The following is a 27,891-nucleotide window of genomic DNA, read 5'->3' on the forward strand; positions in this document are numbered from 1 at the left end:
CGCGGAATCGATTCCGGAGCCGTCTCGGGAACTCTAAAGTCGGCTCCGGAGTCAACTCAGGAATCGAATCTGGAATCAGCTCCGGAATTGATTCCGAACACGGAATCGGAATCGGGTAGGTCAGATTCCGAGCTCCCACCACTAATCCAGACATGATGCCGCGATACCAACCCTGCTTTTTTACGTAGTGTAACTACGGGCTATGCAACGTAAACAAACAGAAACGCGAAGCTGTCATCTGTTTGCTTGACATTTGCTGTCAAAACTTCCATTCGGGTTGCTCGTACTTTTTTTTACATCAAAGAAAAACAGAAAAGCTCCGGTTTGTTAGTCTGTTGTTAAGCCTTCGCAAAAGCAATAGGAACTAATACACGACCGCAAATGAGTGTGCATCCCATCGTCAAGTGCTAGCTAACACTAGCGACCGACGAAGTCAAGTGTGTAGGATCAATAATCTCCGTCCATTTCGCTATTATTGTGTCGTGCTCGTTTGTGACGTTCATTCGCTGAACGAAATACATCACCACCACCTCTATTATAAGTGTTTAAATCCTACAAAATGCCAACCGAAGCAATATTACTAGCCCTAGTCGGGTTAATATCAATCGTTGGAACATCGCCACTGGTTGGAAACCCAACGATAAGGGCAGCAGCACAGACAGCCTATGCTGCAGCGCCGCAAGGAGGTTCATTAAACGTGAGTCAAACCATGGGACAGGATTCTCTACTTCAACATTTGCAAGGCTACTGCAGCAAATCTATCAACGATGCCGGCTGCTTGGCGTACAAAGACATGATGGGAGTTGCGAACAAGTACAAAGTACCCAACATTGAGCAAAGCATCGCCGAGGAGTTGGCAAGAAAGCTGTCGCCATCTGAAGCGGATGAATTTTGTAGCCAGTTGTCGAAAACGCTCAAAAATTTGCCTCCAAGTCTGTCGACCAAGGCGTTGGAACCATTCGGAAGCATTCCCACCTGTGTAAGGTCTTGCTATACCAAGGACTACGAGCTGGAAGAAGTTTGTCGAGCACTCTTTGCAGGATATAAGTTGATACCACAATCGATCGGCAAAGAGGAAACCGAACAGCAGCATCATCAGTTAATGCCAATCCCAGATGACAGTAAAGCAGATACAATAAAACATCACCCGGATTTTGAGAAAATAGTTCCGGCTGTAGCAAAAGTAAACAGTCTACCGGCCGTCGAGGCGAAAGACAAGAGCGCAATCACTCCCGGCACTGACATCGACAAGTCTGTTAGAAAGGATGCTTCCGAGGAGCACCCCAAATCCGCCGTCATACAAAACCAGCCACCCGCTGACATTACCAAGCCAAACAAGCAGGCAGAACAAGGAAAAGACAGCGATATGGGCGATGCCGGCGCTGCATTAAATACGGCAGAAAAAGCACATAAAGAATCAGTGCCGAGCCCAGTGCAGTTGCCCCACCAGAAACCAGTTCTACCGGAGAAGAGCGACGGCGATCTAGAACAACAGCAAGGTGGATTGGACGGTGCTGTCGCAGGTGATGTGGCTCCATTCGATGACGAACCCAAGCAGGCGGCCGAACAGGATGCCAAAGGTGGCACTCCGCCGGTGTATGAAACTTCGGACGAATCTGAGGGCATCGCTTCCGCTGAAGACGTCAACGAAAACGGAGACGACTTGGAGCTTAACGGGTTTCAACCCGTGGGTAAGCCGGATTTGCAAGAGAAAGCAAAACCAGACGAACTGACGGACAGTTCAAAGGCGAGTGACATCGTGCCGGGTGCGGATCCATTTTACGAGCAGAAGGATTCGAACTTTTTCTCCTACTTCCTGTTTGCCATGTTCAGCTGCGCCATGCTCTACGTCGCATATCACAACAAATCGAAGCTGCTGGCCCTGGTCGTCGAAGGACGACGGACGAGTAGCGGGCGGGGTGGGTTCAGCAAGGGGCGCAAACATACGGCCGCCTATCGCAAACTGGACTCCAACCTGGAGGAAGCAATTACATCGGGCAACGGTTCTGGTGCACATTCGTCTTCACAGATCATCTACTAAAAGACACTATAGAGCATTGGCTGCGTGTGTATCTAAAAGCGCTCATTCGTTCCCTTCGTCCCCCTTCCCAGGTTGTGTGGGAGGGGTTCTGTGTAAATATCTTCCATTCATCGTTCCTTACGTTTCATTCAGTAGGCGCCTTACTGAAGCGATCCCCCGAAGCCTTACTAGCCCGCCTACTCTGTCTGCACGCGGTAGCAACCCGCAGCGAAAGCGATTTTCTTGCGAAGGAAAATTATCTCGTTTTTCGCCTTACATTATTATTATTATTATGGCTGATTTCAATGTTTACTCTCCGTTCGGCATTCTATGGTAGTAGAATTCTCTTAAAGCAAACGATTTTTTTTACTCTGATAGAAATTAAAATGCTGTAAAAATTGAAATAAAAAAGATATAAAATTGAAATTGTCAATGTTTATAAAATATTTTTGTTTTTACCAGCGGAAAGAATCAACACTCATGCGTCATTCGCGTAGCTTGCGCACACACGTTCACACGCTACCGGTAGGGCTTTACGCCGTAAGTCCCACCTCCCTTTCTTAGCTGATAAGGGTCGAATTTGTTGCAGGGCAATTGAATTTTTTATCTACTTCGATTGCCATGGGGTTGCTGCTTGCTGCTAATCAACTTGTGCAAATGTTAAAGCAATGACACGTACGTATTCTAAACGTGTGACGAAAAAAATCCAAACTTACTTTTGATACACCTATACTACCTACCACAACATTCTAAAACATACCAGATGACGGCGAAGTGTAAACAGCCAACGAGGGAGAGTGTGAGGGACTGTATTGATATCCAAACATTTCCCATAGAATGAACGTGTTTAAGATTGATTGTGTGTATTATTGGAGGGTTTTGTTTTGTCGAAACAATCGTACATAATTCTCAATTGAAAACAGCAAGGGAATGGGATTATTAAATTCTATATTTCATGCGTTGCCGTTTCACATGCTTACCCGCAAAGACGTTTTAAACGAACCATCATTTCCTGAACTATATGGATATAATTTCAGTAGAAAAAAATATTACTGTCGAACCCATTAGGTAAAAAAAACAAAACAACGAAGATTAGTCTACCGCGGGTAAAGATTTCTTCTGCTTTTTCTCTCCTATTCAACCTCTATCTTAAATAGCATGAACGTTGTAATTCTTTAATTTCCTATTCTCCAACGACACTAATTTCTTGCTACCATATCTGTCTACCTAATAGTGTCTTATCTAACAAAAAAATCTATCTCCCGGAACACTCATCGCTTCTATTGTCTCTCATTCTCTCTCCTCGGGTTGTTGTAGTAGTGGAGAAAAATAAACGAACAAACAAACAAACTAACACGCTCTCCTGATTTTGGCATAATAATAGATCCGCGCTCTCGTTGTCTAGTGCTTATTAATATTATGAATTATGTTTACTTTTTTTTGTTCACGCATGAAGCCTCGTCGAAGGATCTACGAGCAATTTTGGGGTGGACTCACAGGAGGTGTGGCCCACGTAAAACAATCTTGCATGCGTTTTCCTCCTGGCGTATTACAGTCTTGTGTTATCGTTTTTATGCGTTTTCTTGCTTGTTTTTTTTTTTGTTTAAATATATTTATGGACGCTCGAGGGGGGCAGTAGTTATAGTACTCGGAACAAAAGGTTCTTACAGAATCTCTTTCTCATTCAACGAAAACTAACCATACGCTAACCTCATAGCAAAAATGCTTATTAGAAAAGAATGGCCCCTGGAAGTTAAAATGCATAATAACTCCACAACATTTGTTATCGCTTGCGCGATATGGCAATCTGATTGTCCGTCCGTGGAACAATCAACAATTGGCCATCGCAAACGCATGGAGGCCGGTTCATGATTGCGTGCTCGCGGAAGGCCCTGTGAGCGTCGTCGACGGAGCGGAAGATGTGGAAGGGGACGATGGAGATAGGGGAGTAGTTAATGGGGCGGAAGCGGTCTTCGCACGTGTACCCGGGACAGTCACTTGTCCGCATTCTACCGTAGCCTCCGTCGGCGCGTTCGATTCCGTGCTGTTGGGAAGCGAGAAGAACAAATTGCGCAAAATGTGAGTGCGCGATTTCGGAGGCGCTGATGCTGCTGCTACTGCTGGCTGCTCGTGGCTAGAACTATCACTCAAGGAGCTTGCAGACAAGGGGGGTGAATCCAGTGGTTTCGATTCGTTCCTTTGATTCTGGGCTGTCTCGGCATCTCGACCGGAGGAACAGACACTATCACTGTAAGTTGATAGGGCGGGCTTTTCGATCAGCATAGCTCTGTTGATTGCCTCATTAGACGAACAACTGCTGCTGCTGCTGCTGCTGCTATTGCTGCTGGAAGCGATCGCTAGCTTTGAAGACGGGTTTGCAACGAAGCTTGTATGTCGCACCGTAAACTCGGGCGACGGATTCAGCGAACCGGACTGTGTGTTCTGCTGTTGATGTGCGGACAGTCCGGAAGAGTGCGACATCTGCGTTTGTGTTGCGTTGCGCGAAAGCGCTACAGTGGCGGCGGAAGAGTTCGATGAAGCGGTATGCTGCTGAGCCGCCGTCGTCTCCTCTTGCTCTAGCTCCTGCTCCAGACTGACGTTCTCTGGGATGTTGTACGATCCGGTTGCACTATCCACCGACAGATTACGATGCTGGCTGGAGTTGAGCTTCGGAATCAGTTTGCCGAAATTGATGCGCTTGTGCGCTGAAGACACACTGGTAGAATCGAAGTCATCACGGAACGAACGTTCAGAGCTGCGGAATGATCGTCCGCTACCCAAGCTGGCTTTATCTGCCGCCGTGTCCTGCAAAAAAAAAGGACAGACAATGTATTTTTTCCGCTGCATGTACGACATCTACCATACTATCTTATCACACTATTGTTATTTACCTGATCCGATGGGATGCTGTACAAGAAATCACAGGAATCTTTCTTACTGTCAATAACGAACGACACAGTATTGTCGAAGCGCACCCGCTCCGAAGCACCGTCTTCGCTGAAAGCACTCGACTCTGCTTGCTGCTTGTAGCTCAGTATCGAACCGGCCAGTGCCTTGGTAGAGGCAGTATCGTTCAGCGTATTACCCGACTTTTCACTTACACACGTCACCGCCGAGGCCGTTTCCGAGGTGCTCACATCAGCCTGCACTTCCAAACGATGCCTAGGGGAAAAGGGCCCAAAAACACGTTAACAACCAGCTCAGTATATACACAGTGCGAATGCGTTTTACCCTGTAATGCTGCCTGCAAGCGCCGTGGTTGACGGGTTCGCTACACCATACGCAGAGTGTTGGCTGGAAACGCCGAGATGGCTTCCGCTAGCCACGCTTAAGCTTACCTCTCCAATACTGGTAGCTCCGATGCGTGAAACCGCATCCACACTAGCAGCGTCTGGAATGGACCAAAACATGACAAAATAAGTTAATAATGATCAACTAATGTTTACACTCCATCACCGTCAGTGAGTTGAAAATTCCGTACGCACGGCCTTACCATGGTTTCGGGAACCGTTGTCTTCTTCTTCGTCAAATTCAAATTTCGTTCCTTCGCCACAACCTGCCCGACAGAGTGAGACAGGCACAACACCGTACACGTAAAACAACAATATTGGCACCCCGATGGCAACTGCCAAACCGGCAAGGACAGGCGAAACAATTACCTGTGGGAAGGAAGAAAACCAAACAATACATAGAACGATTATTCAATACAGAATACGAGATAATATAGACAACTATTCTGGTATACTGGTTCAGTAAGGATAATCCGCTCCAGCCGCCAGAGCATATCTATTCCGTAGAAGCTTTAAAATGTTACAATCTGATGCTGGTGAATGCAGTAGACTTCTTTTTTTTCGATAAAAAGAATGCAATAGTCGGTAAACAACAACTAACTTTACGTGAATTAAACCCAACGACCACAATGTCTTTGTGTAGGTGTATGGGGCGCAAAAGCTCCAACAAACATCCCCCTGCTTTTGCTTGAAAGCTTTTCCAATTTTCGCAATCTAGGTCATTCGTCTCCCTTCGTCTCTGACGTCACTGTATTGGCTGTATGAGGGAATTATGTTTAGCAATGGCATTGCTTGCGAGGAAAGGGCAGGAGTTTGGGCTATATTTAGGAAGGACATGTTAAGCAACCTCGGTCTTCTGCTGGAGCATTGCTAGCCACTGGCTGAAGCGACGGTGAGCTCGTCGTCATTATGAGTGCTACTCGTCATAGGTAAAAGTTAATGGTTTTTTTGTCTATCCCGGGAAGCACGGAGAGAAGAAGATGGCAAAGGGAAAGATCACCAGGATATAGTAAACCACAACAAATAGCCGCCAGTTAGATGTACACAACAGGCTAGAACAGTGCGGTATTGTAACTAGTTGACTGTTGACTAGCTTAATCGTTACTTAGCGTTCAAGTAGAACTGCGACGACGCCATGCCGATGATCATGGGACCGTTTTTTCCCATCGCCCGAAGGCACTCGCTCATAGCAGATGGGAAAAAGAACATATTCTAACACAGCAAAACGTCAAACTGAGCGATTCGCTAAATTATTCAACAGATGCCCCTCTCTGCTTGAACACATTCGTAGGGTCGAATGAAAGCAAACACACTGGAATCAAAATCCGGCACTTTTGGGTTGCAAAAGATGGAGAAAATATTATATTTCATTCTAAACTATGATTCAGATCGATTTGACATTTTTCTAAGCCGTTCATACATCAAGTATGAATTTGTTACAAAGAGCGCAATATTTCACATTACTGATTTTTATAATTTTAGCCCGAAAAATATTACTGCATTTGATGAAACTGAACATCGTATGAATCAAAGTTTATCAACATTGAGTAAAAAAAACACAACCTATTGGAACCAAAACCCACCCAAACGATGACGTTCGTTGTGCGGTGGGGTTCATTCATTATTCATCGTCGAGCAAATGAGTTTCATTCACCTTCCAGGCGAGGTATGTCACATTAGGGGCCACCACAAACGCCACGGAGGCAAAAGGGAGAACAGGAAATAATTTCCGCACCACCTTAAACGAACAACATAGAAGCCAACAATCAAAACCGTGTACCTCGTTTTAGGCTACACCTGCCCGTCCATTGAGAACTGAAAAAAGCAGTATCGAAAACAACGTTCCGCTATCATTGCTAAGCAAACGTAGAGTCAACTTGTTCTTTTGCGCATACCGACAACATCAATCACGACCGCTGCTGCTGCTGCTGCTATATGTATGTAACTAGATTCACAAACTAACCCCAATAAATCGAATTAGCTGTCGTTCCCCTCCGTCTCGTTCATACGCCTCTAACACTAATCGCAATGGTTTTGGCGATCCAAATACGTCACACAGCCAACAACAAGCAAGCTGCCGATAGCACCCAGAGAGCTAAACATGCATGCAGTTTAGAAATGAACAGTGAAAAGGGCGTGTAGGAGAGCACAGGAGATGGGTTAACAGTCGTTGAACCACAACCTCCACATTGCAGAGGACAGAACAGGCAACGGAAAACTCATTATATGACCAACCTACATATTTGTTGATCGATTTTATTACATATTTCCACCATGAAATTACGGAGGAGCTCGTGGAAGCCAAGATGCACAACAAGAATATACTTCAATTGCCAGCCAAGGCATTTTTCGTTGTTTAAGTGACACTTAAGTATTCGATATTTAATCTGGATCAGTTCCAAACGAATCGCGTAGAATAATGCTGGTAACATTGGACTCGATACAATATGTGCAAAACGGTTGAAAATGTCTAATTTTTAACCATTTATGCATTTATTAGATGCATTTTTTCAACATTATTAACAGCTTAGACACGACTAAAGCGCGCATAATGAAGCATAAAGATCCAAAGCATCCGATGATTCACTGATTTGAGTTGTGTACGTACAGAATTTAGGGTCAAACAACCTCGCCACCGCAAAACGGCTCCTTTACCACCTACTGTGCAAGGAAGGTGTGTCATCGTAGCAATGAACGTATGCGAACAACACTTGCTCAGTTCGCTCATAGACATCTTCTGGGCCCTACACGCACGCACCCTACCCAACTATAGGCTGCTGCTGCCTGGCTGTTTCTGTTCCGGTGCTTATTTTTAGTGCTGCACACATTTTGTTGCTTCATGGATGCATCCATGACACGATGATGGCTCGCACATATGGGGCGCGGATGCCGACAATTGCAACACTGCCAACAAGAATGAGCGAATTTCCTCCTAGTGGAAAAATGAGGGAGAGAGAGAGAGCCACAGCTAATTTTCTATGTTTCGGGATTGGGGAAACTCTCCCGCCATCTGGATCACTCCGAACCGTAGACCAGCATCAAGCTCCCATTTTGGGTACGGCATTACTTGCTCTCTTATTCCAGCATAACCGAACGGCATATCCGACGAAGCATAACCAGTGCCATAAGAGAGTTAAGTTTCCCAGCTTTGCTCAGAACGTTGCTTGCTGCCTATGTTTTATACGGGGCGAGCCCTCCACACAATATATACATGTATATATATATATATATATATGAATGTTGTAAATGTATTGCTTCGCAGGCCAGATCGGCATACCAGACTGGCCAGTTAGCATGGAAGATTCGTCACGTTCGGGTGTGCTTATCGGTGCTCACGTTTCGACGTTTTATTTTCAAGACTGAAAGACGGCCGATGGCGTACAAGTAATAATGATTTTTTTGCCTGCAATAGCAAGAATTCTAGTCTGCCGTAACAATCAATTGGTTACTATTATCGAGGCTGTGAAACTGGTCGGTTAATGTTTTGCACCGGATACACAACTATTTTCTATCGTGTTTCACTGTACTCTGTGCTGTGGTGGTGGTAAGCAGTTAAACTTTGATTATAAGTATCGGCGATCTGTGAACTTAAGGGTAGAAGAACGTTTACCACATACTTTTAGAAATACACAAATTGAAGTGAAATGATTCAACATTTCCGTCCAGCGAAAAGTGCCCTTATTTCCAATGCTCGTGCACCCTCCTGCTCATCATCATCACCACCATCGTCATCACCGACTGCTAGCCAAACACAGTACATTCAGAACGATTAACAAAGCAAGGTGTGTCACCTTGCCTGCAGAAAAGTTTCGCCCTTCTACGATGCTCCTCTTCCCTCTGTCAGTTTACCAAATACGTATTTAAATTTTGAAAATGTGTTCAACATAGCTCGTGACAACATTTACCCGGTTCTATATCATACTGTAATGGAGTATTCATAAACGGACTTTGCACGATTATGTGTAAACTATGTATAAGTAATGTGTTTCCGTATCGCTGAAGTTCGGTTCGTATTATTGAAGTCCCATTTAAAGTGGTAAAATACGTTACGTTTGTCACTATGTGGTTGAGAAAAATAGAGTATAGTTAAATGACTAAAATTGGGGATTTACTTAAGTGCTCTAACAGTGTAGTATTGATTGTTTGGGTGTTTGCACTGGAAGAGAGATTTTAGAACTAAACAATCAGCGAGAGTGAAGGCAAAAAACCTCATTACATTACGTTTATAGTTAACAACTATAGCAAACATGATTTTGACACCGCCAATTAATGCAATCCAACAAAGAATGATAATGTGTTGTGTTGTGTTGGTGAACACATAAATGAGAGGCATATTTTTACACCAGACAAGGAGAGTACAGTTTCTCTCGTTCTGGTCTTCATTTGAATTCCTTTGTCCTTGACCTAGAAAATCCTGGGCAATCGAGTCCTGTCGGTTGGAAGAGTACCATCATATAAAAGGATATACTGATTTCGAAAAATTATATTGCTTCTTTAATTAATATATTCTTTTAAAGATGAAATTGAGTTCATTATGTGAGAACAACAATCTAAAATATATTGCAAACAAAGGCATGTCTGGTGTGAGTGTACTACAAACCGTAAATCATACTTCGTTCATATAAATCTTAATCGAACTGAATAGGACATAAAAAAGCGAACCACGATGCTTGGATCACGGCATTCAAGTAACCAGTTTAAAGCGCACAAATGAGCTATTTTAGTTACCTTTGTTCCAATATCCGTCAAGGGGTTTTATGCTTTTGCAAAAATATACAATTTATAATTAGACTAACCTTCTTTTCATCTTTTTGTTTGCAGCCAATCGTGACCTCCCCTTTACGGACAGAGTTGATTGAGCATACTGAGCTGACTATTGCACCGTTGCAAATCATTAGGGGAGCTCATCGCTATAGAAATATCATCGATAAAAAAAGAACCCTTTATAATCAACTAGAAACCACAAAAAAAACCATGTCGGATACGGAGGAAGATTCTACATGCTCGGACAGTTGGCCGATCACGGAGGACTGGTTGATAGAAGTGCTTAAGAAGCATCACGAGGTGCGGTCTGGGATAAAAATTACCGACTTTAAAGTGAAACAGGGCTGCCAGGATGGGGTAAATAATTTAAGCGACATTCTATCCGTATCCGTGGTCTATGAATTTGAAAAAGATATCGAACCAGGCGTTAGTCAATCCTTGGACATTGTGATAAAGCTGCTCCCGCAGGATCCATTCAGTCGGTACTTCGTGACGGAGGCACAGTTCGACCTTAGGGAAATCAAATTTTATACCAGTGTACGTACAGCTTGAGATAGAGCTTCAGTGAGTGTAACCCTAGAGGATCGGCATATGATGATAATGCATGCTTTCGTTATTTTTTATACAGATTCTTCCAGATCTTCTGGCATTTCAAGAGCAGTATATCCCAAAGGGTGTCGGCAGTATGGTGATATCAGTGCCAACCTGTTTCTACACTCAGTATGCACCCATCGGCAGTAACACTACGACTTCGCCTAGCAGTCCAGACTCTACGGAGAGCATACTAGTACTGGAGGACATGCGGTCCCTCGGTTACAAGGGAGCTAATTTTACGACCGGACTTACTCTTGGTCAAACGGAAGGAGCCATACGTGCCATCGTTACAATACACGCGCTCTCCCTTGGGCTTAAGATAAAAAAGAAAGTAGATCTGAACGAGAAGTATCCGGTAGGTAGACGTAGCATAATGTACTGATAAGCAAAATTACTCCACATGACGAGTAAGAGTCTTTCATGTGTGTATTTCAGTTTCTCTTTCAAACGACACGGGCAACGGAGAGCTACCAACAATTAGTCGAACAAGGAATGCCTCAACTAACCAAGTTTCTTGAGCACAAACCTGGGTTTGAAAATGAACTAAAAGCGCTGAGCAAAATTCGTCCAAAAACGAAATTTCTGATTGAAACGCTTCTGCAGCCAATCGAGCCGATGGGACTGATTACACATACGGACTTTTGGTGCAACAATTTGCTGTTCCGCAGTGAACCGGACGAAGAACGTACCGACAGTTGCACTATTCTAGACTGGCAAATGGTTACATATAGCCGTCCAACGAACGATCTTGCCTTGCTGCTGATTTCGTCCATTCCGTCCAACACTCGACGTCAGCACACGTCCCGACTCCTTGACCTCTACTATGGGGCTCTCAAGTCCTACTGCCTTAAAATGGACGTCGATATTGAGGCGGATCTCGGATACAGTCGCAACAAGATGGAGTGCGAGTATCGGCAATCATTACTACTAGCGTTACTATTATGCATTGGATCGGTAGATATTGCAATTGGTAACGCGGCAGCGGAGCAGCGGCTGCTGGATGTTTTGCGAGACTTTTACGAAGAAGGCATTCTGAGTCTCGAAGGCTATGTTTAAAACTCACATCACACAGCATGTCTTGTTGATTGATCTTTTATTATTCACCGTTTATCCATTCATCCAAAGAAGTTTATGGCCGCAAATGCGAACATACATGTTTTAGGTCAATTGCGCACTCTTCTTCAAATGAAAGACACGTTGCTACACTCGAAGAATGATCAATTTATTCCTGAAAATGAAGTTACTAGCGGTCGATTAGCAAATATGTTATGTGGCCATTCGAGAGTGGCCTATGTGTATAATTTTAAACATTCTGCTGGAATACAGAGACAACACACAAGTCGAGTAGAAATCAACTCGACACATGCACTCAAGCGTACTGCTATTTAAATTTTACTGCAGGGTTGGTAGATTAGTATGTGTAAGTACATATTCATGATACCGAGAAAAAAAGCTTTTAATAAAAAAACATCTGCTAAAGCAATTACAATGTTTAAATAAAGTGTTGACAACAAAACAATACTGTTTAATAATTATAGTTATAATATCACAGCACCGCGTATATCATCCTACAAAATATAATTTCGATTCATTTTTTTAATTTCAAATCAATTCAATTCAATTTCGAAGACGGTAAAGGCAGCTTTCGGTCAATAAAATGTGTATGAAAAGAAAAGAAAGAAGAATGCGTGGCACTACTCCGTATGGTATCTGACACAATCTTCACCTTAGTTAATGAATGATACTCTGCGCTAAACAAACGAAGTATTTTAAAGGCCTTATGTTCTTTAGTTTATCCTTTCTATTCTATTTAGAATCAATACACGTCAGCAACAACATGACTTGCCCACCACTGCCCAGAGAGTATACTGCAACAGCACAGTAGCTGATTCGTGAAACCTCTATAGCAGATGTGTCAAACTCATTTGTTCGGTGGGCCACTTGTTAACCCAAAAATCCATTCGAAGGCCGGATTATATACGACTAATATTTATGTTCTATTTTCAAATATAGACTGGATTAATCATAACTTCATAGCGTCGCGGGTCGCATACAGAACCCTCAGAACATATCTGCTCTATAGGATCTCATTCTACTTTCAAACACACAAGGGGTTGGATGGACGCCAGACGAAGAGTTGGACTGATCTCAATATGTGAAAACAAAACAGTGTTTTACATATTCACTGGTTCTAATGTTTCCACAGGTGTTTTTTGAGGTTCTGAATATGTGTATAGCTTCAATTTATTGAAGTAAGCGTCCTCGACAGCCATATTGTTGGCTAGGCTAATCTTACCTCGCCTTATTTGACATCCACTATTTCGTAGGTCGAAGTTTGTTAGTTTCGCAGGTCGCCGCTACTATCAATTTGGTATTTTGCTTGGTAACCAAGGTTTTGTTGATCCAAATCTCTTTTTTTAACATACATTCCTTTGGAAAATACGACCGAAGCCGTAATAATGTAAATTTAATTAAATAAACATAACATCCTTTACTGGTAATGTCATAAACATGTTGCACAGGTTGGTCAAGAACTCAAAGACTTGTTCAGGCCATTCACAAGAAGAAATGAAACGTTGTACACCAAAGATAGCGTTACCGCGCGGCTACATGAGGTGAAATAAACAGCGAAATGAACTATTTGAAAGGTGAAATATCTGAGGTACAGCTAAAGGGTTGGGGGAGACACAACATCCGCTTTCGAAATTCACTTAAAAAGAATATCTTCTTAAGCAGAACATTCCCTAATTGGAAGAAATTATGAACTGTTGACTGAAAATTGACGAAGTACTCGATATTGAAGTTATTTAATGGATTTAATTACGATTTTGTGCACGTTATTTGTTTGCTTTGCACATCAGCTGGTTGCTGTGATGCTATATCAGTCAGATATTTCGTCTGTCAAATAGTTCATTTCGCTGTATATTATTCTTGTTCTTCTTAAGAATATATTATTTTGAATAGAATTTCGAAAGCGGATGTTGTGTCTCCCCCAACCCTTTAGCTGTACCTGTCAGATATTTCACCTGTCAAATAGTTCATTTCGCTGTATATTTCACCTCATGTAGCCGCGCGGTAACAAATAACCGTCAAACTCATTCCAGCTTAAGTCACGTTGAAAATCATGGTGTATAAATTAAAAATTATTGTGATAGAAATTAAATGTCAGATCAATGTGGAACAACATTTTGTATGGGGCGAATAACAATGTTTACATTCGAAACTGTCTTGGAAAACCCTATAATGAGAATTCATAGGCTCCATTTAATAAAACCAGTAAAATTTAACATTCTAAAAAAACAATATCTATCGATTGTTAAATAAACGAAATATCACTTAAAAGAATGTAACTGAAATGTACATTTTTATGCGATTGAAGGAATCGTGAACATGAAAAATGTGAGTATTTTACTATGTTTGCTACAGAACAAACTGAAATATGATGTTTTATACATCAAACTATTCATAATTGCCTTTACCTAATTAACCAAATACATGAAGAATGATAAGTAGGTGATCAATATGTTAATTTTCACGCTACTTCTGTTTGCCCTTTTATATTGTACTTTTTCAAATAAAGAAAAAAATATGTGCCCACTTACCGATGCTGTTACTCCTCCCAGAACGGCTAAATTGCGTTTGTGCTTGCCAGCTGACTTGTAGCGAGTATGAATCTTTCGTCCTACCCACACAGGAATACCTACAAATATTTTAACGATTCTCGATTGTTAAAAATGTTCAGAAAAAAATAACATATTTTGTACATGATTTGCTTACCGATAATCATTGCAGGGACGGCAATACCTGCCACCAAGGCGATCCCTAGAGGAGCGCCTACCAGAGTGCCCAGCTGCCAAAGTAGCTTCTTTTTTCGCGACCATGGTTTCTTTCCCCAAAACGTACATCCCGATGGGCTCAGATAGTGAAGATCGCTAATTTCTTTCATGCACAGCCAGCAAAACTCAGATCCACAGATAGCGCACACCATGTGATTACAAGAACCATCGTCCATCTTAACGATGAGTACCTGGCATCGTGGGCAGGGTTTAATTTCATCTTCTGCAAATTGAAAAAAAAACGTATATAAATTAAACAAACAATACGTGAGAATAGATCAACTATTGGCATTGACAAAACAAAACAAATTGGAACTGAAGAAACATAAGAATGAAACAAAGAAACTACAAATAGAACTACAAACAACTAAACAGTGTATAAGTCTAGGGAAAACAGCAGAGAAGCCATGTTGAGAAATCTTACTATGTTGTGAATTTTTTCTAATACTACCGGACAGGGCGCGTGTTGGACTTTGTCGGGAAGCTCGAGCTGCATCGCAGGTTTGATCTGGATGCCATTCCGCTTTGCAGTGATAGCAAAATTGAACGTCGCATCCTGGCCGCTGACAGCATATTCTCGGACAGGAGGCACATCCGGTAGCGATAACAGCATAAGTACAGTCTGGCCCAGGACACCAGCGAGAATCCGGATCGGACAATAGCACCCGCCGAACCATAAAATCCTCATACTTCGTGATGGCCGTTGGGAACGCCTTAAGCAGCGTCTGTATGTCGGTCGGATGCATCGAGTCGGAGCATTGAGGGCAACTGATATCCGTGCGCGATTCGGAGATCTGGATCATAAGATAGTTTTCCAGGCACGCCCTACATGCGTAGTGCTTGCAATTCAGTAGCGCATAGTACTCGTCGCTTGACGGTAACACATCATAGCACAACGGACACTCGTCCGGCACTTTTCCGGCATTAGCGGATGCATTTGTTCCGGCACCACCTGTTGTAGTAGAACTGCCTCCCTTACTGTGCAAGCTATGTGATGATTTGTGACTGCTTGGGGTAAGTTTCGAGTTGCCCGTTCCGCGCTCCAGATTTCCCGGCGAATTTGCTGAATGCTGTGAAGATGCATCGGAATTGTGCTGCAATAACAAAAGAAATAGCAGTTATTTTATAACATTTTGTAACAATGTGCTGGATACACTGCTAGAAATACACTAATACACGCGACACAGCTATCTTATCGAACACCTTCTGGATGATTAAACCATAGGTAGAGCAAAACAAATACGATGCACTCCACTCACCTTATTACTGCTGTGGCCTGTAGATCCAGTCTTATCATGCTTTCCGCCCCCATTCGAGCCACTTCCATGTCCACCACTGCCTCCACTATTGCTTCCCCCTTTTTCCGCGTCACATAGTCTCTGGCCGAGCGGAGGGCTACCGCGTGCAGCTCGTGCACTTTGCAGCAATAAACGCCGGAGAGGGAAGTTCAAGTTGAAGGTATTTCGACTTGTACCGCGCATTTTGTCGCATCTATACACACCCACTATACACACAAAATGTAAACGTACACTCAAATGTACATGTCCACAGTTCTAATTCAATTTTACTACAATCACTTGTATGCAGCAATGCATAGGAAATGATTAATGCATTTGTGGTTTGACCCTTAGTTTTGTAAATAATAATATATTCTACGAATTTTCCAGTCTCAAAAACGCGTTTAACTAGTAAGAAACTAGAACTTATCACGTTTATCAGGGCAGCCAATGACCATTTAAATTTAAGCCAGATTCACGTTTTCACGTCACTTATTGACTTATATGGATTGGTTTATCGTGCACTATCATGCGTAAAACGGTTGCTGAATCTTATCGCTGGTAAGATTTACTGTAATTATTCTGCAATAAAGAAGCCGTCTCATTACACCGACACAGGTATCTTTAAATTGAATGAGCTAATCTGAAAAGAAACAAATAAAAAACAAATATTTTAGAATGTACACTGCTTCATACAGTATTATAAATTTACAGTGGTAATCTATTACACCTAGAAACGTAGATAATTTCAACATCGACAACATAAACAGTTAGAATAAGAATTATTAGCCCAGGTATGAAAATTAATTTAAAAAAATATTATTAATTTGTTGATTTATTCTTTGAATTTTGAGTATGACGGTTCAAATTCAAATATTTTCATAACTAATGATCAAAACGGATCTTCATGCTGGCCTCAACGGATACCCTTTGCTTATTAGTAAAGTTCTCGGAGAAGCATTTCTGGTACTGAGGAAGGGGTGAGAATCCTACCTGAGATTCCAATGTTGCCTTTACAAAATCCAATGCATGATCCAATTACACCATCCATTACACAGAAAACGGATACACCCTACCCTGATAAATCATCAACGGTATGATTCAATAATTAATTCTTCATCAAAATCTTTTTTGCTCATTCATTCTTCTCTCGATATACACAAAAGTTCAAAGAAAACAATAAATTCTCCTTAAATAAAAACAACTTCTGTTAGACTACGACAACATTGATTTGCTGACTTCTATAGATTGATTCAGGCAAAGCTGATATTTCATACAATAAGGATGTAAGAGACATCCGCCCGGTTTGTTCGGTGCAAAAGCGTACTTTTAGATAGAGTCAATACTTTTTTGTTATTACAAATTAAATCAAAGGATCATATTTACACGGTTCAATTAGTCGTCATCAGACCTTGGAAAACAAAGAGAATGAAACAAGAAACCAAACTTGATGTATATGGCTGGCTCGTGCTTTAATCAATTGGTCAATCAATCAATCCATGACACGAATGGGCGGTCATTGTCCAAACGACGCTGCTGCTTGCACTGACGTACAAATGACCACCGAATTCGATAATGAAGCACACGACTAGCGAACTTACGAACAGTAGTAAACACCACATCGTGGTGTACCATCGGGCCATCGTTTCTACCCCCCAGAGGCGAGAGAAACCGAAGCAGGGCAACAAAGAATGTGTGAGGAAGGAAAGAATTAGAAGGTGAGAGCACTTGAACTTGAATTTGCTTTTAAATGTCACTAAAGGCAAAGGGCAATATGCGTAAAGCGAGGGTACTGGGTTCTTTCGATCGTACTGTAAATAGTGTACGCATAATCTATGCAGATAAATCCCGTCTTGTACGAACATTCCACACATTTGCTCTTGCTTGAGGTTAGGCGTTGCTTGGGATGCTGTTTTTATAGAGAAATAGATATGCCGATATACTACTACTACCTGCCTTCGCTGTGCTGTGCTTCAAGCTACTGTATTTGTGCACAACGATCGCGCTCTTCCTGGCGATCCGACTTTATCGCGTAGATTGTCCATTGCTGTTCTATTATGGCATAACGAATGAAGGTTAATCAAGGCTACGGCAAGCGCAGGTGCGCCTATGTATGCGTTTGCGAGGGTGTGGAACGAGGACAATATACAATGTGGGTGCCAGAAGATTCTCAGCGAATCACTCTCTCCCTCTCTCCTTGCAAAACATTTCGCGACCAATCGTCAAACGCGAGGGACTAATTGACGGCAAGCCACCGATTCCGTCACTAGACCGGGCATACACGATGGTGTAAGGTATACCACCGATGCTTTGAGACTCTTCGCACCCCTTGCCGTCGTATACGTGCACATACGTGCCCTTCTTCTCTTCCGCTCCATCATGAATAAGCGTTCAACGACAAAAACACAGCGTTCAACAGCCCAGCGACATCACGGTGTCGGTGCGCGTGGCCATGGGTTGAGTCACACCATCACCAACACCATCGCATATCTCTGTTCAGCGCCACGCGTTTGTTTATGGAATACGACGGGGTGTTGCGCTGCAGTCGCAGCGCATTGCATTCCCTTCCCATTTTGCTTAGCGTGATTTCTCTTCGATCTGGGCGAGTAGTGAGAGTTTTGGTGTAGTGTTGAGTTGTTTATACCGCGGCAAGAGCGGTTTAACTGGTATGAACATAAATATACTATTAATTAAATAAACTGATCCCTTCTCCATCAATAGATAGTAATGCACTTTTAACTATAAAACGCTGGAGCATATTATTGAATCGCAAAAACATGTATTTCGTATTTCTAATATGTAAAAACATATGTTTGCCGAAAACTCACATTCGTTGTTCGAAGGTCGAAGGTCGAATAATAAGATAGTATTATGATGACATAAGGAATACTCCTATACTAAAGATTGGCGTTATCGGCGAAAACGTTAGTGTGTATACGATGATCGTCAATTGCTGCAGATCCTGCAGAAATAAAGACCAAAGCTATTTAAAAACAAATCTTCGATGGTTGCAGCCCACTTGTTTGTTGTCTATTTTCGCCATCAAGTACATTTTAATATACTTTAATTAACCGCGACGAAATCGAATATGTATGAGCATCAGAGCCCAAGCTATCCGCTAGGCTTATGAACCTCCTCTGTTTGCATAGCACAATGTTGTACCGCTAGATGATAAATGAAAACGTTACAAACGTTATTCGCAAGTGAAGTCTGGTGCAAAACCGGTTTGTGCACACTAGTTCAAAGGCATCACCAGTCAGTGACGGACTTCGGTTTTTGCGCCGAATTCATAGAGGAAAAAAAATCGAAAGTAAAGGAAACCATTCGACTCACCATCATTTTGCCTATTCGATCGTAACGACAATGAGCATTACATTTGACCAAGACCGGCTACTAAAGGCCGGTCCACCCTTCTTTGGCGACTGGCTTCCTTTTACTATTTGCAGCCAGGCGACGATAGTGGAGAAAGTGATTGAATCTGGTGTCTCGAGATAGTTATGCTGGCACTTCAAAGAAACGTTTTGCACGAAGAACGCATCTAACCTTGATGCGTAGTTTTTGCTGAAAAAATGTATAATTTTCTACCAATCAAACAATTTTCCATCATCTTCGTGCATCATTGGCCAAAGTGCTGACCGCACACGTGTGCTTGACTAAATTGGATGCTCGTTTCGATTGACGGACCAATCGCACAACTAACCCATGGCTAGGGCGAAGTATTTTTTTAAACAATCAGCATATGTTTAGTTACAACCGTTTTATAAAAAAAATGAAGAAAACACACATCCCGAAACAGGCGACACTGTATGCTTATACGTTACTTCCAGCGGTGGCCGATTACTGTTATAATCAAAGCAAATTGATTGCAGATAATTGAGGAAATTGGGCCAACATCGACGACGCTAGTCTGTCTTAGACCCCGACATGATTCACTTTGTGCCTTGCGACGTCGTAATCAATGTTACGCGTGGCAGCACGCAGAGCATTAAGGCGCATCATCATCACCATCATCATCATATGCGTCATATAACGCATGAGGATCATCGGAGACATCGCCGTAGTATAGGAGGACGAAATATCAACAGCTCGCAGTAATTCAGTAGCGGCCGTTTTGGCGCTTGGCAACAGATTTGATGCGATGTGCAACTGTTAGACAATACTTGGAAAACTTTAATCTCACATGCGATTAATGTGTAAAGAGAACTGAAAAATTTCGGAAATTCAAGAAGAATGTTTAAAAATATCAACATTTGTTACTAAAGTAACAAATAGTCAACACAGATCCGTAGACTAGGCAATGGTTTGGTAAGTATGGAATGGAATATGGAATGTTTGGTAATATTCGATAAGCCTTGAATAGGAAGCTTCCTTTTACTTTTTATTCAAACACGTTTACATTGCTTTGCAACAGTTTCATTTCAGTTCGTTCGACTAAAGCTGTCTGCAAGGTAGCGTCATTTTTATCATACATGAATCATGCATAGGAAAAACAAACAAACCTGCCTAAGTTATCTTGTTGTCCTAGAGGTTTGTCAATAGGATGAAATGGTCTCCCCTTCCTTCATTCGCTCTCTCGTTCATTGTCAAAGCTTTTGAAGCTCCAAATTGTACGTAATGAGCAACACAGCTCCGACAGCAAACACCATCATTATCATTTGTAGAAGAACAATGGCTAAAACAACAACATAAGCCTCACAACAACAACAGATTGCATCATTTACTCGTCTCTCGTCGCCAGTCCCCACAGACTGGTTGAACGGTTTGGTTTGGAGGATATTTTATCTCGCTTCCATGCATTCCCGAGAGTTCGGCGGTCAATACGAGGTGGCTTACAAGTGTTTCGTACTGCATGCTTTAACTTTAGTGACCACGGCCAATGAAATATGGTTGATCAATAGCCAAACTTTCCATTATGCTTTTTGTTCGCCGTATCGTATCGTTTGGTCGATAAATGGATTTTTAATATAAGATAGTTGAGTTTAGACGTTTTGTTACCACAATCACGGACATTTTACATAATGTCGATAATACGCTTTACTTAGCTGATGCTATTTTTACACCTTGCCAAAAGCCGATTCCTTAATAAATTCACTCAAAAATGAATCATATCTTCAAGCGCAGTGATTTGATATAAAAAACTATTATCAAGGTTATTGGTAACAGCAGATTGAGTGCTTTGAATTCTGGAGTTGCTATAGCTAGCACCGGTTTGGCCCGATGACAGATTTGATAATACGGCAGACAAACGGGTTAACTGTGTGGCATGTTTTAACCCACTGAGCCACATTTTGACGTCATTCCCGCACAAAGCAGGCGCAGCAGTCGAGCAGTCTCTACTACTCCACCATCGATGCACACTACAGCCACATCGCTAACTGATTACGTCGATACGACGCGTTAAGTATCAGTTTGCGCTAAACATTTGCACAGATGAAATCAAAATACCTTCAACCGTGCACCGCCATCGAAAACAAAGCAAAAAGAAATCGAACCGCTCGGCCCGTTGGTTGAAGAATGATGAACAAAAAGACTTATGCACGGGTCGCACAGGAACATAAGCAAAGCATTTCACTTGGGCAAGCTTTAAAAGCCAAGGAAAACTAAGCATAACATTTGCGATTACGGCACCAACTAGACGAACAGTACGGTAGAGTAGGAAGGGAGCACAGCACAGCACACTGATGTTGGAAACCATGGTAGCGATTGTGTCGCTTCATTTCCACGATCTGTCATGGTAAGTAAAAGCGAGAAGTTACAACAAAAGCCGCTTAATTGCACAACTTGCATTCGGTACGGTGAAGCTTAGCTTATATTTTTTTCCTCAATATATCAGGGTGTACAAAATGTTCTTAAAATATTTGCACTAATATCGGGTTATCCGTCCATCCGGTTTTCAGTTACCAGCTACGAACGATTCTCCGCACCCAGATCATAGGCAATCAATTTCTGGAATAAATGTGGACGACCGATTTACATCTCAACTCAGCGTGCTTCTGATAACAAAGTAGCATAGGCACGAATGGTGTATTTTTGTTACAAGCCCGTCATGGTTTTGCTTTGCATAGCACTGTCGTGTGCCCTTGACCGATTCTATTTTCCGGGGGATTTTTTTCCGCTTCCTCCTCGCTTACCATAAAGATTGCAACAACTCGAAAAAATCCAGCCAGATGCTAATCGAAATGGATGCGGGACGCGCTTCATGCTGGCCGGCATATAGTTCATCATGCTCTAACAATGCGATGCATATCGATATGGTATAAACTGCACAGTGCATGCGTACAGTTGTTTACGATTGTTCGCGACTGGCCAGATAGTTGAAGGTCGATCAAGGCAGCGGATGAGAAGGCTTTGACTCACTTCAATGAAAGCGATGACGACAGGGTTGCCCCCTTTGCTCTTACGTACTACTTCGCTGGCGTATGAATATACCTCAGAGGTAGAGGTTTGGTGGTTTCTTTTTTCGTTTCTGGCATTCATTCATATACCAGTACCTCGGAGTACGAGCGATGACATATGGGGTCATCTTTGAGCACTGTTCACAAAATTTTACATTTTTCATCGTTTTTTATTAGCGTTACGTTACTACTCGATAGGGATGGATACTATTTTTTAGTGGCTAAAAAATATTCACTGTTGTATAACAGAAATACCGCTCCAAAATTAAATTTAAAGGTCGTTTATCGCGTCTGACGTTCGAGCAGGTGTAACAAATCTGCAATGTCGTTTTTGCGTAAAATGTGGCCTTCAATTGGAATGTTTAGATACCGCTTTAAATGTATTAACCACACAAACAATCGAAAGTATCAGTATCTAAAGTATTCTAATAAAATTATATGTATTGTAACTGTACCAGTATTGGGCAGGTAAGTGAAGCAGTTTCACAAGTGAAGCAACTGCTCCTACACGTACAATTTTTATTATTTTTCACGAAAAAGACATTATTTTGGACAATAAACTATCGGATTATCTTGTGCTATTTTTTATGTACCGATTTAAATGTATTTTTTTAGAGATATTTGTGAACATGCAAACACTGTTTTTGGTCCTATTTTCGGCAGGCTGTGCACCAAATACGGGTCGGTGTTTTAATGTGTTAATAAATGAGCACAGGTAGAAAAAACGCAATTTTACACTCTTACTTTCCTAAGATTGGTGTTAAAAAGCACTAAAATTATTAATTTTATGTTGCCCATTCTGGTCATTTTGCTGGCAGTTTTTACAGTCTGTTAGATGTGCGTTACAATCAAAGTAGGCATTGAAGAAAAGAGAGTATGATGGATCCAGAGTTTGGCTCCGACTGGTTCACAAACCGGCTTTTCTCTCAAGTTTTTGGATTATGTTTAGTGAAATTGGTGATATTTAATACAAGAAATGTCGTTTTATGTGTCGACATACGCATTTTAGTGTTCTGATCAAGTTTTAAATGAATATTCAGCAAAATCAAAAGTGTTATTGCTTCAAGTTTCGGCAGGAGCCCACAGCATTGATCTGCCAAAAATCAACATTTACCGTGTACAATCTGTTCCCGAGTTACGCGATTTGTGCGTTCCCGAGGAATCCGCGTAACTCCAATATCTGCGTAAGTCGAATTTTGAGGTTTACGACCAAAATACAATTGGTTTCTTGGTATTTTTTATGCAATTTAGTACTTTTATACACTTTATCATTCATTTGATACGATTCGTGCAGAATATTCTGATATTTTTCACTTGTAAGTGGGTTAAAATTTATTAGCAAAAATGTAATTTATACTGCATTGGACAATTCTTGAAGCAAATTGTACTGATTTAACATTTCATCTGTCATTTCATCTCCGAATCCGCGTAAGTCGAGAACTGCGTAACTCGAGGACAGACTGTACCTATTTTCGGCAGCATTTAAAGAGAAAAATTACTTGTTTTTCGTGATTTTAAAATTCCAAGCGGGCTAGAATAAATTCTGGAACCATAGAATTTTTCATAAAAACAACACTTTCATTGTTTTACTGCTCTCATTCTCTTAATAACGGAACCCGCAAGGAAATGATATGAAACTTCGTAACAAATGAGCACATCTCTATTTAAAAAATATGTGTTGAGACAATTTTCATCCCGTTTTTGCGTTATTACACGTTTTTAGTTACCCTGCCGAAAACTGGCACTTTTGCCCTACTTCTACACAGATTATTTTTCGAGGTGGAAAACTTTACCAGTTAAAACATTACACCTCGTCGAAAAGACGAGCTATGCAATAGCTTATAGCAGAAATATAGCTGTAATGTACAATTTTCACCTATTGTCGACATTTTCGACTTCACAGAACAACAAACTGTTCCATATGGTGCCGGGTTATTAAAGGTTATCACAAGGTGAGAGTCGACCATTGCATCATCGAGCAATCCTCCCCGAACCGATTGCGTATCGTTTTAAAACTTTACTTTTTCTAACCACTTGGACCGTGTACTGAGAACCCATAATCAGGCAAACTTTGACAACAACACGAATCTGCGCTATCACGCATACGTCAACGACAAATCGGCCGCCAAAACACTTGCGTTTAATAAGATCGCGACTACGATCCCCATCACCCCATTATTGTGCGAGATTCTGCATCGGTTTATTAAGCAAAAATGAATAATCCACCCAGAATAGCTACACATTATCTCATCGTCGTCTTTCACACACAGAGTCCAAGAGCAAATGTTGTCACAGAATCCTCACCGAAGGTCGTACGTTTCCGCAGCCCGTGGAACCATGAGCTAGATCGCGTAAATTTGTCGTCAGCATGTCGCATTGGACAAAAGATACGAGGAGCAGTACGCGTGCCGCCGTTCGATACGAACAGACGCAAAGCAGCTACAAGAGCAAATAGAAGCCAAAAACGGACAATTTGCCTTATTGGAAATATCTGTGCCAAGTGAAACAATTTAAACTTCCTTGTCACGCTCAGTTCGCTCTCGTCGTGAATGCTGGACCGCTCTAGAAAACAAGCCAACTTCAAGATGTGTCGGTCTACGTAGCTGGCTGGTTCTTAGAACGGCTTTGCATGTGTGAGAGGGCGAATGAGTTTCAACGTGAATGTAAAAGTAAACATGTAGAGTGGTGTCACGCAATTAGCTGGCTGCCTCGCCCGTTCGTTCCAACCGGTCGAGCTAAAACGGCCCCATCCACACAGGAACGGTTTCGAACGGTTCAACCTTGCGCGACTTTGACGTTGGTGGCCCGGCGGCTACAAACAGCAATGAATATGCAATCACGCACATTTAAGCACGGCAGACCGGGGACTCACTTTCCAGGATGGCAAGAGTGCACACCATAGCCGCGCGACCAGCGTCTTGTCGTAGCGAATTGTCCTATAAATTAATTATTACAAATGAACAGAACCAGGGGAACGTGCAAACACGATCAACGCAAAGAAGACACACTGTTCTCGGCAAAATGCTTCAAGAGTGCGGGGGGAGCCTGGTAGCATCTCTCCAGCGGTCGATGACGAAACGAACGTTTAGCTGCATCCGTTGCAAAGCTTGTCTTAGCTTTATGTGCGGCTCGTGCCGAATGCAATCAATGTGGGATTCCATCTGAGATGATAACATTTGCACTTCAAACATCTTAACATTGTTTTCACGATTAAATTGATAAGTGATTCGTTCCTGCAAAACCAATCGTTATTCTACACTGCAGCTGTATGTTTGAATAAGCCTGTGTGATTCGTTGTTATTAAGTAGTGCTACAGCACATTACTGAATGGATTTTTATACTAGTTACAAATGCCGTACAAATGTATGACGCAAAATAGAAGCATCAAGTAATATTTGCGGTCGGAAATGGCTACGATATTGAGCCTACGAACAACCTATTATCTCTCGTCGTCGCACGTCAAACAGCTGCCCTATTATCAAGGCTAGTTACAAATAGCAGATAATTTAAAGAGCACCAAGAATATTATTAGTTACATCCTGTCTTCCTCAGTATATGCGAGCATTTGTTTATCAATGGGGTACCCATTGGTGCTGATCTACACTGCTTCTTTTGAGTGTGTTGTGTTGTGTATGTTAAAATGTACCGGTTCATAATTTTGTTATTCAATAATTTGGCTCAGAACTTATTTTTAAGCAACGTTAGAGACACATGAGCACAGCACGGCTTCGACATCTCCTCGAGATCAGTGCGTATGTAAGTACTCTTTCTGGATCACCTGCCACACCGCAGTGACCTTTATTTCGCGCAAATACAGGTAGCCTGCGGGTATTGTATAATTGCACAATTACCGTTACATATGGCTACAAACGAATCAATTAAGAACAGAAAAAACCCCATTGCCAGTGTCAGCAGAGAGCAGAGAGAAGCAGGGCAGATTTAAAACACATCGAACTCTTCAATTTCGTCGACGTGTCTCAAACATGACTTCGCTGGAGGGGTTTCGCCGCATGTCCCCGTTTTAATTACGTTCGCCTTGACACAGACTGCGCGCGGACGAACGGAGCCAACCTCAGCGAATCGGACGAATGTCAGACCGATGACAGCTGGAGCAACGCCAACTCAGTTTTCAGCTTCAATACCGTTCGGAAAAGGTTCATCGAAGCAAGAAGGAACAAACGGACGACCCTCCGTGCGTCCCCTACCCTCCCCTTCCCTATCCCACCCACGTCCTTTCCTCTGCGACCGCCTATTACAACTATATCGAGGTGAACTTGTTCAACCAACCGAGCTGCTTATCATGCTGATATTTGGGATGTTCGGAGAATAATTCGCACAAGATGCTTGTGCTACAGATTACCGGTTAACAAAAGCACGAATTGCACTATAAATAGCATCTTCTGTGCTATCTTTACCATCTCGGCCTCTCTTTCTAACATCCAGGGATTCTCCTTTCTAGCTCATGGCCCAGGGGCTGCGTGTCCAAGAAATCGCATCGTTCATCCAACATAACACACACACACACACACACACACACACACAATAACACATCGCCATATTTTCTTACGCCATGGCGAGCTGCCACTATCTGCTTACCAGGGGGTTCGCGTAATACGTTTCATCGGCCAAGCTGCCGTTATTCGGTGTTTCACAGATATGGGAGCGTAAAAACTTGCACAACCATCTTTTCGCTTAAGATGAATCCCACAATCTTGCGTTCTCGCCTGTTGCTATGGTAGCGAAACAAATATCACACGTAGAACTTGACGATTTTCAATTGAAAACAACGATTCACTTGGCAGATGCTTGAAGCTATTGAAGATGCACTGCGGAGTTTTTTTTCTGTAGGATACACGGAACTCCCTAAAGTGGGATGATGTTTGACGATGGCCGCTGCCTCGGTCGCAGCGCGCTGGTTGTTCGAAAATTACGGTAAATTATACACTACACCTACATTCAACACGGTGTATCACGCACACATTCACACACACTCCATTCCACACTGAGCTCGACGTGAAAATTTGTTTGTTTGCTACGTTTGCTACTTATGCTGATACTGATTGAAAAACGCACAACTGTTTCTTCTCCATTCTGCCGTCCTCCTCCTTCTTTTTCTTCTTTTTAATCTTCTTTTTATGCCTGAGAGGGTTATATTCCGAGGTTTGATTCTATTCAAGTCAAACTGTTTATATAAGCAACTTGAAAACTTACACACGACAACACATGGTGCGTGGCCACGGAGGTGACAAAATGTTGAAAAATAGTTAAACTTTATCAAAATTGCTTGTCAACTGCAAAAATTAGCTTTTCTCGTAATCGCATCAAAAATCTCAGAGCAATGGGTCACAACTGCGCCAAATAGCTGTTTGTTTACGCTTTTTCACGAACGTCAAATTTTGTCACTTTTTGTCAACTTTGTCAACTTTATTTCCTGGCTGCTTCAGGTTACGAAATTTTGATAGCTAAATTGATAGCTAAAAGCTAAAAAAAATATGACAAAAGATCGCGTTTAGAATAATTTGTCAGCGTTTTGTCACTCCCATGGCCTTGCGCCAAACAGAGCAGACCGTTTGAAAAGGAGGTGGTCTCACACTGTACAACACGGCTTTTTTTCGAAAGGCACTTTAGGGCCGTGGCAACGCTTTTTCGCATGCGATTTTATCCACAGATGTTAGAAGAGACCAGGTGATCGAATAGCCCTTCTGACAGCTAGCC

General features: G+C 42.2%; 3 protein-coding genes across 9 annotated transcripts; 2 read left to right on the plus strand and 1 right to left on the minus strand.

Moving 5' to 3' along the window:
- Positions 1–257: 257 nt before the first annotated feature.
- LOC11175845 (trans-Golgi network integral membrane protein 2) lies at positions 258–2,446 on the plus strand. Its single transcript, XM_003436803.2, has one exon. The coding sequence runs from the start codon at positions 560–562 to the stop codon at positions 2,039–2,041; it is 1,482 nt and encodes a 493-aa protein (XP_003436851.2). The 5' UTR covers positions 258–559; the 3' UTR covers positions 2,042–2,446.
- Positions 2,447–2,951: 505 nt separating this feature from the next.
- On the minus strand, positions 2,952–27,300 carry LOC1274713 (E3 ubiquitin-protein ligase RNF19A). 4 transcript variants are annotated; one of them, XM_061663590.1, is made up of 9 exons: positions 27,131–27,300; positions 15,764–16,424; positions 14,956–15,598; positions 14,446–14,727; positions 14,271–14,368; positions 5,514–5,679; positions 5,252–5,411; positions 4,912–5,182; positions 2,952–4,825 (listed from the first exon to the last, which is right to left on the minus strand). In XM_061663590.1, the coding sequence occupies exons 2-9, from the start codon at positions 15,983–15,985 to the stop codon at positions 3,887–3,889; spliced, it is 2,781 nt and encodes a 926-aa protein (XP_061519574.1). In that variant the 5' UTR covers positions 15,986–16,424; positions 27,131–27,300; the 3' UTR covers positions 2,952–3,886. The 4 variants fall into 4 exon arrangements, with proteins under 4 accessions (XP_061519574.1, XP_061519572.1, XP_061519573.1 ...); XM_061663588.1 differs by having other exon boundaries at positions 14,929–15,598; XM_061663589.1 differs by having other exon boundaries at positions 26,773–27,300.
- Positions 8,578–12,184, plus strand: LOC1274714 (uncharacterized). 4 transcript variants are annotated; one of them, XM_061663592.1, is made up of 4 exons: positions 8,578–8,854; positions 10,132–10,611; positions 10,703–11,023; positions 11,104–12,184. In XM_061663592.1, the coding sequence occupies exons 2-4, from the start codon at positions 10,285–10,287 to the stop codon at positions 11,722–11,724; spliced, it is 1,269 nt and encodes a 422-aa protein (XP_061519576.1). In that variant the 5' UTR covers positions 8,578–8,854; positions 10,132–10,284; the 3' UTR covers positions 11,725–12,184. The 4 variants fall into 4 exon arrangements, with proteins under 4 accessions (XP_061519576.1, XP_061519577.1, XP_061519578.1 ...); XM_061663593.1 differs by having other exon boundaries at positions 8,596–8,694; XM_061663594.1 differs by lacking the exon at positions 8,578–8,854 and adding an exon at positions 8,867–9,092.
- Positions 27,301–27,891: the final 591 nt, after the last annotated feature.

The sequence above is a fragment of the Anopheles gambiae genome, chromosome 2 (genome assembly GCF_943734735.2).
Source record: "Anopheles gambiae chromosome 2, idAnoGambNW_F1_1, whole genome shotgun sequence".
In the NCBI taxonomy this organism is placed as follows: domain Eukaryota; kingdom Metazoa; phylum Arthropoda; class Insecta; order Diptera; family Culicidae; genus Anopheles; species Anopheles gambiae.

Bases quoted from the DNA above. Each gene is read 5' to 3' on its own strand.
- LOC11175845 (XM_003436803.2), top strand. From the start codon at position 560: ATGCCAACCGAAGCAATATTACTAGCCCTAGTCGGGTTAATATCAATC.
- LOC1274714 (XM_061663592.1), top strand. From the start codon at position 10,285: ATGTCGGATACGGAGGAAGATTCTACATGCTCGGACAGTTGGCCGATC. The intron at 10,612-10,702 runs GTACGTACAGCT...TTTTTTATACAG, and splicing joins AAATCAAATTTTATACCAGT to ATTCTTCCAGATCTTCTGGC. The intron at 11,024-11,103 runs GTAGGTAGACGT...TGTGTATTTCAG, and splicing joins ATCTGAACGAGAAGTATCCG to TTTCTCTTTCAAACGACACG.
- LOC1274713 (XM_061663588.1), bottom strand. From the start codon at position 15,985: ATGCGCGGTACAAGTCGAAATACCTTCAACTTGAACTTCCCTCTCCGG. The intron at 15,599-15,763 runs GTGAGTGGAGTG...TTGTTATTGCAG, and splicing joins CAGGCCACAGCAGTAATAAG to CACAATTCCGATGCATCTTC. The intron at 5,183-5,251 runs GTAAAACGCATT...CTTTTCCCCTAG, and splicing joins CTTGCAGGCAGCATTACAGG to GCATCGTTTGGAAGTGCAGG.